This window comes from Pelophylax lessonae, assembly GCF_965119305.1.
Source record: "Pelophylax lessonae genome assembly, chromosome: 7".
Lineage (NCBI taxonomy): Eukaryota > Metazoa > Chordata > Amphibia > Anura > Ranidae > Pelophylax > Pelophylax lessonae.
The window spans coordinates 35224367-35244072 of record NC_138774.1 but is presented as its reverse complement, the minus strand read 5'-3'; the positions used below and the strand labels follow the sequence as shown (position 1 = coordinate 35244072).

The window sequence follows — 19706 nt, the reverse complement described above, 5'->3', positions numbered from 1 at the left end:
GCTGCTATGCCCTCATTTTCCGCAGAAAAAAGGTGCATGCAGCATTTTTTTAAAATTCAGTGGCCTTGAAATCCATCCTGCTTTTGCACCATGCGACTAACCTGCAGTTCCTGCTCTGGCAAGCTTTCTGCATTTTTTGTATACGTGGGCACGGCATTTAAAAATAAACAGTTTGCGTGTGCAGCAACGGCAGGTAAGTCGCATGGTGCAAAAGAAGGATGGATTTCATGGCCACTGCATTTTTTTAAATTCTGCATGCACCTTTTTTCAGCTGAAAACGCAGGCATAGCAGCTCAAGCCCATTCACATCAATGGGCTGCTATGCCTGTGCAAATGTGGGCCCCCAACCCGCATACATGTGAACCAGGCCTAAAGCAATAGTAAAGTCATTAATTGGTTAAACCTGCAGGAGGACCGGTGTTTTTATCTATTAATGACTTTACTATTGCTTTAGGCCTGGTTCACATGTATGCGGGTTGGGGGCCCACATTTGCACAGGCATAGCAGCCCATTGATGTGAATGGGCTTGAGCTGCTATGCCTGCGTTTTCAGCTGAAAAAAGGTGCATGCAGAATTTAAAAAAATGCAGTGGCCATGAAATCCATCCTTCTTTTGCACCATGCGACTTACCTGCCGTTGCTGCACACGCAAACTGTTTATTTTTAAATGCCGTGCCCACGTATACAAAAAATGCAGAAAGCTTGCCAGAGCAGGAACTGCAGGTTAGTCGCATGGTGCAAAAGCAGGATGGATTTCAAGGCCACTGAATTTAAAAAAAATGCTGCATGCACCTTTTTTCTGCGGAAAATGAGGGCATAGCAGCCCGTTCAAATCAATGGGCTGCTATGCCTGTGCAAATGTGGGCCGCCAACCCGCATACATGTGAACCGCCAACCCGCATACATGTGAACCACCAACCCGCATACATGTGAACCAGGCCTAAAGCAATAGTAAAGTCATTAATAGATAAAAACACCGGTCCTCCTGCAGGTTTAACCACTTCTGGATCGCAAGGATTTGCCCCTTTAAAGACCAGGCCATCGGATCAGAGCGCCAGGACCAGTCATCACCAGGTAGGCCAGACACTGCTTGATGGCTATATAATAATGTAATGTGGGCTGCTAGGCGTGTGTGTGTGTATATATATATTTATTAGAGCTGCACGATTCTGGCCAAAATGAGAATCACGATTTTTTAGCTTGGAATAAAGATCACGATTCTCTCACGATTCTCTGTGTAACAAAAAAAAAAAAAATTGGGATAACTTTACTGTTACGTTTTTTTTTTTTTTTTTTATTCATTAAAGTCTAATCATTGCGTTTGAAAGACTGCTGCGCAAATACAGTGTGACATAAAATATTACAACAATCGCCATTTTATTCTGTAGGGTCTCTGCTAAAAAAATATATAAAATGTTTGGGGGTTCTAAGTACTTTTCTAGCAAAAAAAAAACTGATTTTAACTTGCAAACAGCAAGTGTCAGAAAAAGATCCAGTCTTTAAGAGGTTAAACTTCCTTTCTCCCTGGCAGAGGGAAGGAAAAGATACAAATGTAATCATTTTTGTTTATAGTTAGGAGACTTAATGCTGAAAGGTGTTAGCTGAGTGAGTGAATGAGTCATCCAGCTCACTGAAATGTATCAATTCACAAGTCAGGCAGACTTGACAGAGAAACTCGGTATTTTAAAAATGCCACAATAACAATACCGTGGCTATGCAATACCGCGATATATCGAATTACCGAAAACCGGCATATGTCTAATGGCAACCATGGCTTCTATTGAGTAGGGCTTGGGACTCAACAAGATGGTATAACCCTACAGGATAGGCTTGGGACCCAACAAGATTGTATAACCACAGAGGATAGGCTTGGGACCTAACCAGGTGGTGCAACCATACAGGATAAGCTAGGGACCCAGCAAGTTGGTATAACCCTTCAGGATAGGTTTGGGACCCCAACAAGATTGGTATAACCCTTCAGGATAGGTTTGGGACCCCAACAAGATTGGTATAACCCTTCAGGATAGGTTTGGGACCCCAACAAGATTGGTATAACCCTTCAGGATAGGTTTGGGACCCCAACAAGATTGTATAACCATAGAGGATAGGCTTGGGCCCTAACCAGGTGGTGCAACCATACAGGATAAGCTAGGGACCCAGCAAGATGTATAACCCTTCAGGATAGGTTTGGGACCCCAACAAGATTGGTATAACCCTTCAGGATAGGTTTGGGACCCCAACAAGATGGTATAACCCTTCAGGATAGGTTTGGGACCCCAACAAGATTGGTATAACCATACAGGATAGCCTTGGGGACCCAACACGATGGTATAACCATACAGGATAAAGCAGGAAGGGTTAGATCCTCGGTCAAGCTACAAATGCAGACGGTTGGGGAAATCTCCTTTGTGGGGGGGGGGGGGGGGGGGGGAGAGACTATAAACCTGTTCAGCATTTTTAACATTTTCCACTCCATCCAAAGTAGGCTTTTCAGCGGAACTTGGCTGTATCTGACCACCACGAACGAAAAATGCATTTTTGATTTTTTTTTTCTCTGTGAAAATGTAATTCATTTTTAATCTTCAAAGCAAACTTACCTAGCCATTCATGTCTCATTGCTTGATTTTGTTGACAATTCTGTTTTAACCCTAAAGCCCCGTACACACACACACAGATTGTTGGCCGTAAATTGTCGGCCAACGTCCGATCGGCCGATTGTAGGCTTGTTAGTATGATGCTTCCGACAACCAACTGCGACTTTTCGGCCAAAAGAAATCTGGTGTGCATGCTATAAAATTTTTGTTGGCCAACAACAGAACGGCCGATTGTCCGTCAGTACAGATTTCGGCAGACAAAAATCAGATGAGCAAGACTGGGCATGCTCAGAGAAGAAAAAACACACGGAAAGTAAACCAGCACATGACATCACTTCTGAAGTTGGTCGGCCAACAATCTGTGCGTGTGTACGAGGCATTACCCCCAACTCAACATTTCAAACTGCAGCCATGTTGAGTAAGGGCAGATTATTTATGTAGCATTAACTTCCTAAAATCCATCTGCCCTAAGCTTCGACATGTAGGCAGGAGGGTGTGCTTGGCAGAGAAAAATCTTTCTCCTGTCCTCTAGATTAGATAAGTGGTCCCCAAAGTGCAGCCTGAATGCTGGATACGGCCCTTTGCTTGCCTTTATCTGGCCCTTGGGGCACTATTCCTTCCACTGATACCAAGGACGGGGCACTATTCTCCCCATTGACGCCAACAATGGGGTACTATTCCTCCCACTGATACCAGAGATCAGGAACGGATTCTCCCACGTGCCACCAAGCCAATGGCATTGTTTACTCCTACTGACCACCATGCCAATGGCATTGTTCACTCCTACTGATGCCAGGGCATTTTCTACTCTCACTGGCCAGTCTGGCCCACCTAAAAGTTTGAAGGGCAGTAAACCGGCTTTGATTTGAAAGTTTTGAGACCCCTGTTCCAGATGAAAGAAAAAATAGTCCATGAAGACTCCTGGGATTTATGACATAACCTTGGCCTAGGCCAGAAACCAGGAAACAACTGAAGAAATGGGGAAAAAGAAAAAGTGTAAACAAGTAAATATACCTTCCTATCTAAGGCTAGCGGAATAAGGATTAAAAATATTTAAACAAAATCTTTACTCGAGGTGGACCAGAGCTTTATTATTCACCACTTTCCGACTGCAATACATATATTTGTTGCGGTTTGCAAGTGGTTTACTGGGAGTACGGTAGAATTCTGTCGTACGGGAAAATTCGTATGAAAAAAAACCTCTTCACTTTCCACATCAGACTAGCATGCCACAAAAAAACGGATGACAGACCGTTCAATAATCTGATCGTGTGTACGGGGCTTTAGCCTACCGGTCTTGGTTTCAGCTCCAGATTGACGTATATCTGCCAGCCTCGCCATGACCGAGAGAAATCCCTCAGGTGTGATCCTCTTTACTGAGGAACCCTGAGTAGTAACAGGTGTGGGCATTCCCCAGAATAATGTCCATGTATAATACTGCACACAATCCGAATTATGTCTATATGGCAAATATGAGCATAATGAGGATACACATATATTATAGTCAATAGAATTCATTAAAAGTGCATATACAATGAGATATCGGATCAAAAATCTGATAAATAAGAAACAAGCCAAACTAAGTCCAAGTGCAGTGTGAAAAGCAAATGTTCAATCGTTATTCCGTGGGAATATTTAAAAGGGGGTGTACCAGATATAATGGACTCAAATAAGCTTGTGTCCTAACGAGTCAGAAACAGTATGTTTAGATGTATAATCAACCAAAGGACATCTGGATAGACTTCCGCCACTCCAACAGCATCAACGGATTGTTCCACTTTGATACATATTATTTCCAATGATGGACCATCCAATCAAAACTAGAGCCTCAAATTCTTTTTCCACATGTACTCAATAAAACCATACAGAATGTCTCATTTATGAAAAGCCAGAAACACTTACAATGTAGATGAGTAAAAAGCGTTTCTAAATAGAAAATCCTAAGATCGAATGCAACGCAGTGGCAACTTAGCAGCAGACCCAACGTGTTTCGTCAGAATAGACATTGTAGGGGAAACCCCAGAACTCATGGGTTTCAGTAAAATTTTGACTGTTGAAGCCAGATTGAAAATTATTTATTAGACAAACATGTAGGTATATGTTTGGAGAGCAAGGTTTATCGAAGATATCATCCATAACCCCGGTACCATTTTTTTTCTGAAGGCAGCCAGTTTTTTTGTGAAACCAGTCCAAGCCGCTGGAACGGTTTCCTAATCAGCGAGAGGGGACTTACCATGCACTCATCGGTGTTTCTCGGGCTTCCCGTTTCCGCCGGTGCAGCTGGCTGCTTCCATAAGCGATCAAAGATCGGCCTTGGAAGACTGGAGAAACGTCATGACCGGTCCAAGCTAGAAGAAATGTGGTTTTTTTTTTTTTTTTTTGCTCTTTTGCTTTAAAAGGTAAAGAAGAGATTTGGGGTCTTTTTGGCCCCAGATCTCTCCATAAAGAGGACCTGTCATCCTTATTTCTATTACAAGGGATGTTTACATTCCCAAGAAATTGCGTTTTGCAAATACTGTGTTTAAAAAAAAAAAAAAAAATTTCAGCAATCACCATTTTTATTCCCTAGGGGGTCTCTGTTAAAAAAAAAATGTATGTTTGGGGGTTTAAAGTAATTCTCTAGGAAAAAAATACTGATTTAAACTTGTAAACAAAAAGTGCCAGAATAAGCCTGGTCTTCAAGTGGTTAAAGAGAGGGAAAAAAAAAAGGTGGCCCCGATTGTGCAGCCGAGGGAAGGATGGATAGAAGGCAACTTGTCATGGAGGGTGAAGATCCACTTTAATGTTGATTGTAAGAGTTTAATTCTGCTTAAATTGTCACAATAAATATGGTTTGCCGGTCACAGTGCAGCAAGTTGGAAGAAATAAATGAAGCCTGTACTAAAATAAACATGAAAGCTGCCGATGCTGACCACCTGAAAACATTCGTTGCCTGACTGTCATGTTGGTCCTTTGGCTTCAGTACTTTGAGTCACCGACACAGGAGAAATATGAAAATCAGGAGTTGTGACTTCACTTGCTGCATGCTTGTTGTTGGTCAGGGATCAGCACCACAGCCAGGCTACAAGCTTGCTTCAGAAGGTCAGCAATGGTGGGTTAAAGATTTACCCCAAAGAAAAAAAATAAAATGCATACCTGTGATGTAATTCCTCAGTATTAACGCTCCATGTTTCTGTGCGTTGTTCTAGCAGATCACAGCCATGCCCATATGATGTCTGTTGGCCTGTGGGTTCTGGCAGGAATCATCGCCTTCCTGGTGGTAGAGAAGTTTGTGCGCCACCTTAAAGGAGAGGATGGACACGGCCATAGCCATGGTCACAGCCACGGTAAGTCAGTCTGGGTTTCTGGATCATGGCAGCCTTGAGGAACTACAAATGTCAGCATGCCCTCCCTGCTTTTGTTGCCAATAACACACTTAACCACTTAAGCCCCGGAAGATTTTACCCCTTCCTGACCAGGGCCTATTTTGCGATTCTGCACTGCGTGACTTTAACGGACAATTGCGCGGTCGTGTGACACTGTACCTAAACGAATTTGACGTCCTTTTTTTCCCCACAAACAGAGCTTTCTTTTGGTGGTATTTGATCACCTGTGCGATTTTTTTGATCATGCGCTATAAACAAAAAGAGCAATAATTTTGCAAAAATAACAATATTTTTCAAAACTTTTTTTATATGAAATTCCCCCCCAAAAAAATGTAAAAATCAAAATTTAACATTTTAGGCCAACTTGTTTTATTCTACATATGTTTGGTAAAAAAAACATCGCAAAAAGCGTATTTTGATTGGTTTGCGCAAAAGCTATTGCGTTTACTAACTAAGGGAAAGATTTTTGTAATTTTTATTATTTTTATTTTTTTAACGCATAATGGCGGCAATCTGCGTTTTTTTTTTTTTTCTTTTGCGGGACTACGACATTGCAGCGGACAGATCGGACCCCCGACTGACATTTTTGACACTTTTGGGGTTACCAGTGACATTTCTACAGTAATCAGTGCTATATATATATATATGCACTGTTACTGTAAAATGACACTGGCAGTGAAGGGGTTAAATTTATTTGAGAGGGAGGGGTTGTGTGTGTCCCTAGGGGCGTGATTCTAACTGTGATTGGCTGTGGCTTGATGTGTAAGAACAGAGATCAACGGTCCTACATAGTAGAACCGTATGATCACTGCTCTTACACAGGGGAGAATGACAGGTGGCTTTGTTTACATTAGCCGCCTGCCTTTCTCCCGCTCTAACGGATGATCGGGAGTGCCCAGTGGATATCGGGTCCGCCGGGCACACACACACACACGCGCGCGCGGGGGGGGGGTGTCCATGAGCGAGCGCGAGCGCGCCCGATCCCCAGAGCCTCACAGGCTAGTGACGTATATGTCATACGTCACTTTGCCTGTGAGGGGCTGACCGCCACAGTATATGTACTTGCGGCGGTTGGCAAGTGGTTAAAGTGTGAACGCTTATTATTTAAATTAAAAAAAAAAAAAAATGTCATACCTGCAGCCCTGATCCTCCTCTTCTCAGGTCCCCTGCTGGTACTTACAACCACCCCCCCCCCCCCCGCTTGATATCGGGGAACGTGTGCATGCTCGCTCCTGAGCCGACACTAGAACGGGATTTAGCCCCACCCTCGCTCCCTCCTCACTGGCTGTTATTGACTGAGTCAGTGGGGAGGCAGAAAGCCGAGAGAGCCTCTGCTGTTGTGCACATGGCTGGTAAGTATAAGGGGGGGGGGGGAATTTTGAGTGGAGTGAGAAACTGTGCAGAGGGTTTTTCACCTTTATGCAGAGAATGCCTGGCAGCACTGGGGTCATCAGTTTGAACCCCAACCATGACGCTATCTGCATGGAGTTTGCATGTTCTCCCTGTGCTTGCTTGGTTTTCCTCCCACACTCCAAAGACAGGATGGGAAGTTATTGGCCCTAGTATGTGTATGTATGAATGTGTTGGGGGACCTTGGATTGTAAGCTCCTTGAGGGCAGGGACTGATGTGAATGTACAATATATTATAATGCGTAAATTGTCAGCTCTATACATATAGCCGTAATAAAAATCAACGCTGGCATCATTTTCAGGTCACATTTAAACTACCATTTTTTCAGAGATGAAATGGTGCCACCTGCAGGCAGTGCATGGCAACACTTGCCAAGTGCCCACTGCAGCAAGCCACAAAATGCCAGCATCCTTAAAAGTTCCACAATGCATGTTTTTTTTTTTTTTTCTCTTCATAGCCACTATAGGATAGAATTAATATAAACTTAAAGCGGCTGTAAACCATTTTTTTATTTTTTTTATTACACCCTGCAAGGTAAAGGCATAGTTTGCTAGTATGCATCACATACTAGCACATTATGTTAAACTTACCTTAAAACAAAGCCCTCCCGTGCGGAGCTCTCAGAGCTTTAGCAGGCTCCCACCTTCACCCGTCTTGCTTCCGGGTTCGCAAACTCCGGCTCTGTGACTGGCCGGAGCCGCGATGATTGCGTTCGCGCTGGAGCTGCCAATTTCACCCTTCCTGTTAGAGTGTCTGCATTCTGGATGAAGTAGTAAAGCAGACGCCTGCATTACATTACCTGCATTAAAGCAGTTACAGCATTTTTTTTTTTTTTTTTTCCTTTTTTAGAAATAAGGTTTCATATAAGTTTAATAAAAGCAGACAATTGTAAGCACCCCTGTCAGCGGTAAATGGTTTGTCTCAGCCCTCTGTCACTTTTACTGGACAGCTTAGTCTGTTCACTATTTCTGGACCGGAAGGTTTTGGCCCCTAAATGTAATGCCCAGTCCACAGTTTGCGATACGGCATTAAAAACCAAAAGAGCGACAATTTTGAAAAAAAAAAAAAATTATATATATATATATATATATAGATATATTCTATATCTAATCTATATCTCTATAAACATTTTTGTGCTAAACCTATCCAATAAAATAAAGTTTGAAAATAAATACAATTTTTACATCAATTTAACCACTTAAGCCCCGGAAGATTTTACCCCCTTCCTGACCAGGGGGTATTTTGCGATTCGGCACTGCGTGACTTTAGCGGGCAATTGCGCGGTTGTGCGACGCTGTACCTAAACAAATTTGACGTCCTTTTTTTCCCACATGCGCTATAAACAAAAAATAGAGCGTCAATTTTGCAAAAATAACAATATTTCTCTTACGTCCTCCGACAGTCGCCGCCTCTTCATATTCGTCACATATGGGGTATTAGACTTTGCTCCGAAGGAGTAGCTAGGCAACAGAATATGTTAACAACAAAGCTTTAACATATCCCACCCTCAAGGGGTGGTCCCCTCAGTCAATACCCTCCTACTTCCTGCAACCATATCTCAGTTTTAATGTCTAGCTTGTCAGGAGTGGCTGGCTCTCTCTGTGCTGGGACTTTTTGTCCCAGACTCTTTCTTCTTTTTGATATTTTGTTTGAGTTTTCTCTCTACCTTTACTTAGCTGTTATTTTTGTCAGCATTAGTTAGTTCTTCGGACGAAGAGGATCATGCGGACTGGGTCTCGGGCTGATCCCCCTGGTCGCAGGTCGTGGGTCAGTGGCTTCCCAGTCTGCCATCGAGCGTTCAGCCAGGTAACGCTCCTGGCACGGTGAACGACCCATCCCTGTTCGGTGCAGGGATGATTGGTGAGGTGGCTACCTCACCGGACGCTGTGCGGTTTCTGAACCGCCATTGTGTGCGTCTTGAGTAGCGACTCTCCCTGCCTCATGTGCAGCGGCTTGTTCGCCTGTGCGGGTTCCCCACGCCATGTGAGGTAAGTGTATCTATGTGGGGACCTGTCTGTCTGGGGGGGTCTCAGTCTGGGACTGTGTAACCTGCCTTTAATCACACTGCTTGTCTCCCTATCTCTCGGCTGCATGCTGTGGGCTGCAAGGGGGGGGGGGAGCTGTATGACACTGAGTATGTCAGGCTGGGCAGTGTGAGGAGCTGTGTGCTGTGGGGCATGTTTTTAATGGCATGTTGGGGCATATACAGCGATCGCTGCGGCGATCTAACATATATCCGTATTATGGGATGATATTGTGTGTGATTTTATGCACTGTGGAGCGGCGATTTCGGCGCCAAACGGCGCCATTTTACCGGCGCCCGCTCCGGCCGCATGGTTTACATGCACGGCGGCCATTTTCTTGTAGCCTCCATAGGCTTACATAGAGCGCCCTGGCAGCATCACTTCCTCTCTCCTGGAAGCACCGATCGAGGCAGCAGCAGCAGCGGAGTCTCCTCAGGTTTTATCCTTCTATTCCTGTGTTCCATTGCCTGTATTCAGTCTGTATATTCCCTGTGGGGGTCTCATTGTGCCTGAGTGTGGTGCGGTGGGCTGCGCTTGCCGCGCTTGCTGTAAGGGGGCAGTTAACCCTTGGTTGTCTGGCATACAGGGGCAATGGATTCTCAGGAGGGCAAATTTCCCACAGTCTTGGTGGAAAGCCAGGGGACCGCTGTTTCCCCCCCAGGGGGGGATTTGGCCACTATTGTGGCTGGCCTTGCTGCACAGGTGCAAATGCTGGTGGCTGCTCAATCTGCTAAACGGCCCAGAGTTGCTCTGTCCTCTGATTCTGAGGGTGAAGGTGATGGGGCTGTTCTGGCGGGGACCCCCCTATCGGGGTCCCGCTCCTCTCTGGATCTAGTGGGGTCTGAGGTAGAGGCTGAAGTTGAGGGGGTTGATAATTCTCCCCCTGGCTCGCCTGAAGAGCTTGCAATCATGGATGAGTTGATTGCTTCCATTAAGCAGACGCTACGTTTGCAGGACGAGGTGTGTCCCCCAGCTGCCTTGGCGGCTTATGGGACGCAGAGAAAACGCAGGACGCCGCAGGTCTTTCCCTGCAATGCTGATTTTCAGCGCGCTGTTAAGGACCAATGGCGCGATTTGCGCAAGCCTTTTGCGGTACCAAGTAAATTTAAGCTGCGTTGTCCTTTCTCGCCTGCCACTGATGAACGGTGGTGTGTGCCTCCGCCAGTGGATCATGCTATTGCGGTTTTGAACAAAGCCACTGCGATCCCGGCAGAGGGATCCCCTATTTTCCGTGATGCCACGGATAGGAGACTGGAGTCTCTTGCCCGTCATACTTATTCTGTTACGGGTTCTATGCTTAAGGCTCTGTTTGCTTCTCTCATGGCGGCCCAGGCGATCGCAAGTTGGACGCAGATGCTTAGGCGCGTCCTAGTGGCCGATTCGGCCTCAGCGGCGACCCTGGATATGGTGGATCAGATCCACCAGGGTGTCATGTATCTGTGTGATGCGGACCTGGACCTGATTCCGTTGGCCGCGCGTGTGCACAGCGTGGCGGTGTTGTCTCGCCGCCTGGTTTGGTTGAAATGTTGGTCGGTGGACCAATCTTCACGTAAAACCTTAGCCAATCTGCCTTATGATGGGTCTCGCCTTTTTGGGGAGTCCCTGGATGTGTTGATTAAGGGGATTACTGGGGGTAAGAGCACTCTCTTGCCCCATTTCCCCAAGGCTAAGGGGGCTTCTGGGAAGAAGCATGCTAATTTTCGGCCCCCTCAGGGGTCCTTTCGTGCCTTTCGGCCGCACTACAAGGGCAAACCGTTCAAGGGCCAGGGCTCTCAGAAGAAGCCCTGGTCTGGAAAACAGAAGTCCGGCCAATCCGGACCTGCGGCCCATAACAGTTCGGCCTGAAGGGGCGCCCTCACCCAGTTTTGGGGTGGGGGGACGATTGCTCGGTTTTCTTCAGCCCTGGTTGGCCCGTGTGCGGGACAGATGGGTTCTGGAAATCGTTCGATCTGGTTACAAGATCGAGTTTCTCTCTCGGCCAGAGAGCAGATTTTTTCCCTCAAATCTACAACTGTCTCCAGAGCGCCTGCGGGATCTGCGCCTGGCGGTGCGGGACCTGAGGGCTCAGGGAGTGGTGGTTCCGGTGCCTCATCGGGACAGATTTCGGGGGTTTTATTCCAATCTGTTCACTGTGCCCAGAAAGGAGGGCAAGGTTCGTCCAATTCTGGACTTGAAAGCTCTGAACCGCTCTGTGCGGGTTCGCAAGTTCCGCATGGAATCCCTGCGCTCGGTGGTGGCTGCCCTGGTTCCGGGGGAATTCATGGCCTCCATCGATTTGAAGGATGCGTATCTTCACATCCCCATATTCGAGGGTCATCAGAGATACCTTCGATTTGCCATTGCGGAGGATCACTACCAGTTTGTGGCGTTGCCCTTTGGGCTCGCCTCGGCTCCGCGGGTCTTCACCAAGGTGCTTGCACCGGTTCTGGCATTATTGAGAGCCCAGGGCATTTCTGTCCTGGGGTATCTGGACGACATTCTGATTCGGTCTGCGACCAGTCAGGGTCTGGAGAAGGACCTGTCTGTCACGATGCAAACTCTGCAGGAGTTCGGTTGGACGATAAATGTTCCAAAGTCGACTCTGAGTCCGTCGGTTCGTCTTCCCTATCTGGGAATGATACTGGACTCGGTGCAGGCGAAGGTCTTCCTGCCGGAAGACAAACTCAGGACTCTTCAGGAGGAAGTCAGGTCCCTCAGGGACGTTCCGAACTCGTCTCTGCGGACGTGTATGAGATGTCTGGGATTGATGGTCTCGGCTTTCGAGGCGATTCCTTTCGCGCAGTTTCACACGCGGGGTCTCCAAGCGGAGATCTTGTCCAAGTGGGACGGGCGACCTCAATCTCTGGATCTTCAGATCTCGTTGAGTCATCGCACCAGGGAAAACCTCCTGTGGTGGCTCCAGTCCCCGTTGGTGTCCGGGGGCAAGTCGTTTCGTCCGATCTCGTGGACGATAATCACCACGGATGCCAGCCTGTCGGGCTGGGGTGGTGTTCTGGGCGTTCTGTCCGCCCAGGGGACCTGGTCGGAGGGGGAGTCTTCCCTCCCGATCAACATTCTGGAATTGCGTGCGATAAGGCTCTGTCTTCATCGCTGGACGGACCGGCTGCAGGGCTGCCCGGTTCGGGTGCAGACGGACAATGCCACGGCGGTGGCCTACATCAACCACCAAGGGGGCACCAGGAGTGCCCGAGCGGCTCGAGAAGTGGCCGACATTCTGTCTTGGGCCGAGACTCATGTCCCGGCGATAACGGCGGTTCACATTCCGGGAGTGGAGAACTGGCAGGCGGACTATCTGAGTCGCCAGACCCTGGATCAGGGGGAATGGTCTCTCCACCCGGCTGTCTTCCAGATGTTGTGCGCGAAGTGGGGTCTTCCAGATGTGGACCTGTTCGCGTCTCGCCTCAACTACAAGGTGAAGAGGTTCGTGGCAAGGACGCGCGACCCTCGGGCGGACGCGTCGGACGCGTTAGTGGCCCCGTGGCATCAGTACAGGCTGATGTACGCGTTTCCACCGATTCAGTTGCTGTCCCGGTTCCTTCGCAGGTTACACTCGGAACGCAGCACGGTGATTCTTGTGGCACCGGACTGGCCTCGCCGGTCCTGGTACGCAGACCTCGTGAATCTGGCGGTCGACGCCCCCTGGCGTCTGCCTCTTCGGGACGATCTACTGTCTCAAGGACCGATTTACCATCCTGCTTTACAGTCGCTGGCTTTGACGGCCTGGCTGTTGAGACCGAGGTCCTGAAGGAGAAAGGTCTCTCTCCAGAGGTTGTTCATACCTTGATCAACGCGAGGAAGTCTTCCTCGGGGAAGGTTTATTACCGTACTTGGAAGGCCTATTTTGCCTGGTGTGAGTCCAGGGGGTTTTCACCCCGCACGTACTCGGTTTCCCGTGTGCTGTCTTTCCTTCAGACGGGTGTCGATCAGCGTTTGGCGCTGGCTACGATAAAGGGTCAGGTGTCTGCGCTGGCCGTTCTGTTTCAACGTCCCGTGGCTTCCAACTCCTTGGTTGACACTTTTATTCAGGGTGTGCGGCATCTGGTTCCTCCTAGGAGGGATCCCTTGCCCCCTTGGGACTTGAATCTAGTCCTGTCTGTGTTACAACGTGCTCCTTTTGAACAGATCAGGGAGATCTCGTTGTCTATGTTGTCCAAAAAGGTCGCCTTTTTGGTGGCGATCACTTCGGCTCGCAGAGTGTCGGAACTGGCGGCTTTGTCCTGCAAGTCTCCGTACCTGGTTGTTCATTTGGATAAGGTGGTCTTGCGACCTAATCCTTCTTTTCTGCCGAAACGAGTTTCGGAATTCCATCTTAACGAGGATATTGTTTTGCCTTCGTTGTGCACGAAGCCTAAACATCCTAAGGAGGTGAGATTGCATTCTCTGGATGTTGTTCGAGCGATTAGGGTTTACCTTAAATCGACTGAGTCTTTTCGAAAGACGGACTCCTTGTTTGTTCTTCCAGAGGGTCCTCGGAAGGGCATGGCGGCTTCCGCCTCTACCATTGCCAAATGGATCAGGCAGACCATTGAACAGGCTTATGCCTTGCAGGGGAAGGTTCCCCCTGTGCCTGTGAAGGCGCACTCTACTAGATCTCTGAGTACGTCTTGGGCCTGTCGTCATGGGGCTTCTGTAGCCCAGGTGTGTAAGGCGGCGACTTGGTCGACCGTGCACACTTTCACAAAATTCTACAAAGTAGATGTTCAGGCATCGGCGGATGCTTCCTTTGGCCGCAAGGTTCTTAGTGCGGCTGTTCCATAGGGTCCCTTGTTGGGGACTCCTGGCTGTTGGGATGAGTTTTGTATCCCCTGGTTTTTTGTCTTTTCCTGGGTTGTTGCTCCTGTTGAGCACTTATTTTTGCTGTTGCCCAGCTAGTTCCTTCCTTTGGTAAGGTTCCTTTCTTTGATGTGGAGACTGCGTTGCCTTTCGGCGCGGATGCGTTTCCCACCCCTCATGTTTGCACTGCTTTGGGACGTCCCCATATGTGACGAATATGAAGAGGCGGCGACTGTCGGAGGACGTAAGAGAAAACGGAATTTTTGTAAAATCTTACCTGTAAAATTCCTTTCTCTGAGTCCTCCGACAGTCGCCGCCCCCGCCCCTCTTTTGGGGTTTGTATGTATACTCTACTGCTATTCCACTAAAACTGAGATATGGTTGCAGGAAGTAGGAGGGTATTGACTGAGGGGACCACCCCTTGAGGGTGGGATATGTTAAAGCTTTGTTGTTAACATATTCTGTTGCCTAGCTACTCCTTCGGAGCAAAGTCTAATACCCCATATGTGACGAATATGAAGAGGCGGCGACTGTCGGAGGACTCAGAGAAAGGAATTTTACAGGTAAGATTTTACAAAAATTCCGTTTTTTCACATTTTTTTTTATATGAAATTCCCCCAAAAAATGTAAAAATCTAATTTTTTTTAACATTTTCGGCCAATTTGTTTTATGCTACCTATGTTTGGTAAAAAAAAATTGCAAAAAGCGTATTTTGATTGGTTTGCGCAAAAGTTATCGCGTTTACTAGCAAAGGGAAAGATTTTTGTCATTTTGTTTTTTTTTTAACGCGCAACGGCGGCGATCTGTGTTTTTTTTTTTTTTTTTTGCGACATTGCGGCGGACAGATCGGACCCTTGACTGACATTTTTGACACTTGGGGTTACCAGTGACATTACTGCAGTAATCAGTGCTATAAATATGCACTGTTACTGTAAAATTACACTGGCAGGGAAGGGGTTAACTTTATTTGAGAGGGGAGGGGCTGTGTGTGTCCCTAGGGGCGTGATTCTAACTGTGATTGGTTGTGGCTTGAGGTGTAGGAACAATGATCAACGGTCCTACATAGTAGAACCGTATGATCATTGTTTCTACACAGGGGAGAATGACAGGCGGCTTGTTTACGCTAGCCTCCTGCCTTTCTCCCTCTCCCCCGACGATCGCAGAGTGACCGGCGTACATCGGGTCCGCCGGTCACACGCGCGGGGGGGTCCGTGACCGCACCTCCGGCGGTGCGCGCTCGCTCCCCAGAGCCTCACAGGCTAGTGACGTAGTACTACGTCGCTCTGCCTGTGAGGGGCTGACTGCCGACGTAAATATACTGTGAGCAGTCGGCAAGTGGTTAAACCAATATGTATATACATATTATAATAATCTATAATATGTACTGTGCGTCAATAGACAGAGTTGCCATTATTTTTTGTACAGTAAACGCAGCACACATTTTTGCAGATGGGCTCAGCTGTGTGTGGGCTCCTTGATTACTATTGTGCTGCATTTAGATGCACACACAACACCTAAACACAGCAAAGGAGCCCTTAAGCTGGATACACACTATACAATTGTCTTTCTTTGATTTTTTTTTTTTTCCTTTAGATTTACCAAAACCATTAACCACTTGCCGACCGCCGAAAGTAGATATACTGCGGCGGTCAGCCCCGGCCAGGCAGAGTGATGTGTGTATATATACGTCACTAGCCTGTGACCGGCTTGTGAGCCAATAGCGGGCGAGCGTGCGCCCGCTGAGGCGCGCGCCCGTCCCAAGCTCGTTCACTGAGGAGTCCGTGTGTGTGACCGGCGGACCCGATGTCCGCCGGTCACACTACAATCGTCGGTAGAGTGGGAGAAAGGCGGGCAGCTTATGTAAACAAGCCGCCTGTCATTCTCCCCTGTGTAAAAATGGAGATCAGACGATTCTACTATGTAGGACCGTTGATCTCTGTTTTTACAGTAGTAGCCATGTCCCATCAGTTAGAATCACGCCCCTAGGACACACTTAACCCCTCCCTCTCCAATACAGTTAACCCCTTCCCTGCCAGTGTCATTTTACAGTAACAGTGCATGTAATGTCACTGGTAACCCCAAAAGTGTCAAAAATGTCAGTCAAGGGTCCGATCTGTCCGCCGCAATGTCACAGTCCCGCAAAAAAAATCGCAGATCCCGCCATTACTCGCCATTACTCGTTAAAAAAAAAAAAAAAAACACCAAAAATTACAAAAATCTTTCCCTTTGTTAGTAAACGCGATAACATAGTTACATAGTTAGTGAGGTTGAAAAAAGACATCAGTCCATCCAGTTCAACCTATGATGTGTGTGTGTGTTTGCTTTTAACCGTACATTGTATACCCCTGTATGTTGTGGTCTCTAAGGTGCCCATCTAATAGTTTTTTGAAACTATCAATTCTCCCTGCTGATACCACTGCTTGTGGAAGAGAATTCCACATCCTTACCGCTCTTACGCACTTTAAGGTTAAACCGCCTTTCCTCTAGTTTTAGTGAGTGGCCACGTGTCTTATTGTATCTCCTCTCTCTGAATAGTTTGTTCCTTATGCTAGGGTCGCCAGTACAGTATTTGTACATTGATATCATATCCCCCCTCAATCGTCTCTTCTCCAGAGAGAATAGGTTCAGTGCTTGTAGTCTTTCCTCATAGCTGATGTCCTCCATTCCCCTAATTATTTTTCTTGCCCTTCTCTGGACTTTCTCCAGTTCCAGCACATCCTTCCTGAGGACCGGTGCCCAGAACTGGACAGCATACTCCAGATGTGGCCGGACCAGAGTCTTGTAGAGTGGAAGAATAATCTCTTTATTTCTGGAGTGAATCCCCTTTTTTATACATCCCAGTATTCTGTTGGCTTTGCTTGCGGCGGCTTGGCATTGCATGCCACTGCCAAGCCTGTTGTCTACCAGTACCCCCAAGTCCCTTTCCATCCTAGACTCACCCAGAGGTTCCCCCCCTAGTGAGTAGCTTGCTTTCTGGTTTCTGGCCCCCAAGTGCATTACTTTACATTTTTCAACATTAAACCTCATCTGCCATGTAGTTGCCCACCCCGTTATTTTGTTCAGGTCCGCTTGCAAGGTTTCCACATCCTGCATAGAAGATATTGGCATGCTTAGTTTAGTATCGTCCGCAAATACTGAGATTGTACTCATTATCCTCTCCTCCAGATCATTTATGAATAAATTAAACAGGATTGGTCCCAGGACAGAACGCTGGGGGACCCCACTTTCCACACCCGCCCAATCCGAGTACTCCCCATTAATCACCACCCTCTGTACTCTCCCCTGGAGCCAGTTCTCTATCCAGGTACTCACCTTATGGTCCATACCTACCTTCCTTAGTTTGAACAGTAAGCGTTTGTGGGGAACGGTGTCAAAGGCCTTTGCAAAGTCCAGATACACCACATCCACAGGCTTACCTTTATCTAGGTGGCAGCTCACTTCATCATAGAAGGTTAATAGATTGGTTTGGCACGAACGATTTTTCATGAATCCATGCTGATTACTACTAATAATACCGTTTTCATTACTAAAGTCTTGTATGTGGTCCCATATCATCCCCTCCAAAATTTTGCAGACTACAGATGTTAGGCTGACCGGCCTATAGTTACCCGCGATATATCTCGGCCCCTTTTTAAATATTGGTACCACGTTGGCTTTTTTCCAATCAGCTGGCACCATACCCGTCTGTAAACTATCCTTAAAGATCAAGAATAATGGTCTGGCAATCACCTGGCTGAGCTCATTAAGAACCCTCGGGTGCAAGCCATCCGGTCCCGGGGATTTATTTATGTTAAGTTTCTCTAGTTTAGCTCTAAGTTTATCCTCTGTTAGCCATGGCGGCACTTCCTGAGGTGTATTATTTAGTTCGGCCTTACAAGCAAGGTTCGTGTAGCCCCCCGATTCCTTTGTGAAGACTGAAGAAAAGAAATTATTTAACACTTCCGCCTTTTCTCTGTCCTCAGTGGCCATTTTTCCTTTATCATCTTTTATGGGGCCAATGTGCTCTGGCCTCGCTTTCCTACTGTTTATATACTTAAAGAACTTCTTGGGGTTCTTTTTACTCTCCTCCGCTATATGTCTCTCGTGTTCTATTTTAGCCGCCCTGATTTCGTCTTTACATTTCTTATTACACTCTTTGTAGTGCTTAAATGCTGCCAATGACCCCTCAGTCTTGTATTTTTTGAAGGCCTTTTCTTTAGCTCCAATAAACATTTTTATGTTGGAGTTTAGCCACCCAGGGTTTAGTTTTGCTCTTTTAAATTTATTTCCCTGTGGAATGCACTGGCCAACCCCCTTGTTAAGTATGCTCTTGAAGCACTCCCATTTTTCCTCCGTGTTCTTTGTTCCCAGGGTTCTATCCCATTTGATATTTTCTAGCAGCGAGCGCAGTTTAGGGAAATTGGCTCTTTTGAAATTCAGTGTCCTTATATTACCCTTGTGTTTCCTATTACTGTAATTAATACTGAAACCAATTGACCTATGGTCACTGTTCCCTAAGTTTTCCTGTATTTCTTTATCCGTGAGCAGGTCTGTATTGTTGGTAATCAGTAGGTCAAGTACCGCATTGTTTCTTGTCGGTGCATTCATCTGACCCATGAAATTGTCCTGCAAAACATTTAGGAACTGCCGAGCCTTGGCTGAGTGTGCGGTTCCTTCTGCCCAGTCTATATCTGGATAATTAAAGTCCCCCATTATAATGACATTTCCCATAACTTTTGCTCAAACCAATCAAAATACGCTTTTTGCGATTTTTTTTTTTTTTTTTTTTTTTTTTTTTTTTTTTTTTTTTTTACCAAACATATGTAGAATAAAACAAATTGGCCGAAAATGTTAAATTTTGATTTTTACATTTTTTTTGGGGGGGGGAATTTCATATAAAAAAAAATGTGAAAAATATTGTTTTTGCAAAATTTACGCTTTTTTTTGTTTATAGCGCATGATCAAAAAATCGCACAGGTGATCAAATACCACCAAAAGAAAGCTCTGTTTGTGGGGAAAAAAGGACGTCAAATTAGTTTAGGTACAGCGTCGCCCGACCGCGCAATTGTCCGTTAAAGTCACGCAGTAAAAAATCGCAAAAAACCCCCTGGTCAGGAAGGGGGTAAAATCTTCCGGGGCTTAAGTGGTTAAATATGAGGTCAAATATAAACACTCTCAATTTGTATGCAATCTGGCAGGCCCTTGCACTACATAGTTGAAGATAAATCTAAAGGAAATCTAACAACAAAAGTTGTATAGTGTGTATCCAGCTTTAGCCTACCGGTCTTAGTTTTCAGCTCCAGATTGACGTATCTGACAGCCTTGCTGTGACCGAGAGTAATCCCTCTTTACTGAGGAACCCTGAGCAGTAACAGGTGTGGGCATTCCCCAGACTAATGTCCATGTATAATACTGCTCACAATCCGAACAAAGAAAATAGACGACTATTTATTGGGCTTTAACCACTTCAGCCCTGGAAGGTTTTTAACCCCCCCCCCCCCCCCCCCATGACCAGGCCAATCGCAATTCCGCACTGTTATTTTAACTGACAATTGTGCAGT

General features: G+C 46.6%; 1 protein-coding gene across 1 annotated transcript in view; it reads left to right on the top strand.

Moving 5' to 3' along the window:
• SLC39A7 (solute carrier family 39 member 7) overlaps window positions 1-19706 on the top strand; it is a 56302-nt gene that overhangs the window by 15307 nt on the left and 21289 nt on the right. The window contains exon 4 of the mRNA XM_082264307.1: window positions 5785-5919. Coding sequence (XP_082120433.1) covers window positions 5785-5919 — 135 coding nt within the window. The remainder of the gene's footprint in view (window positions 1-5784; window positions 5920-19706) is intronic.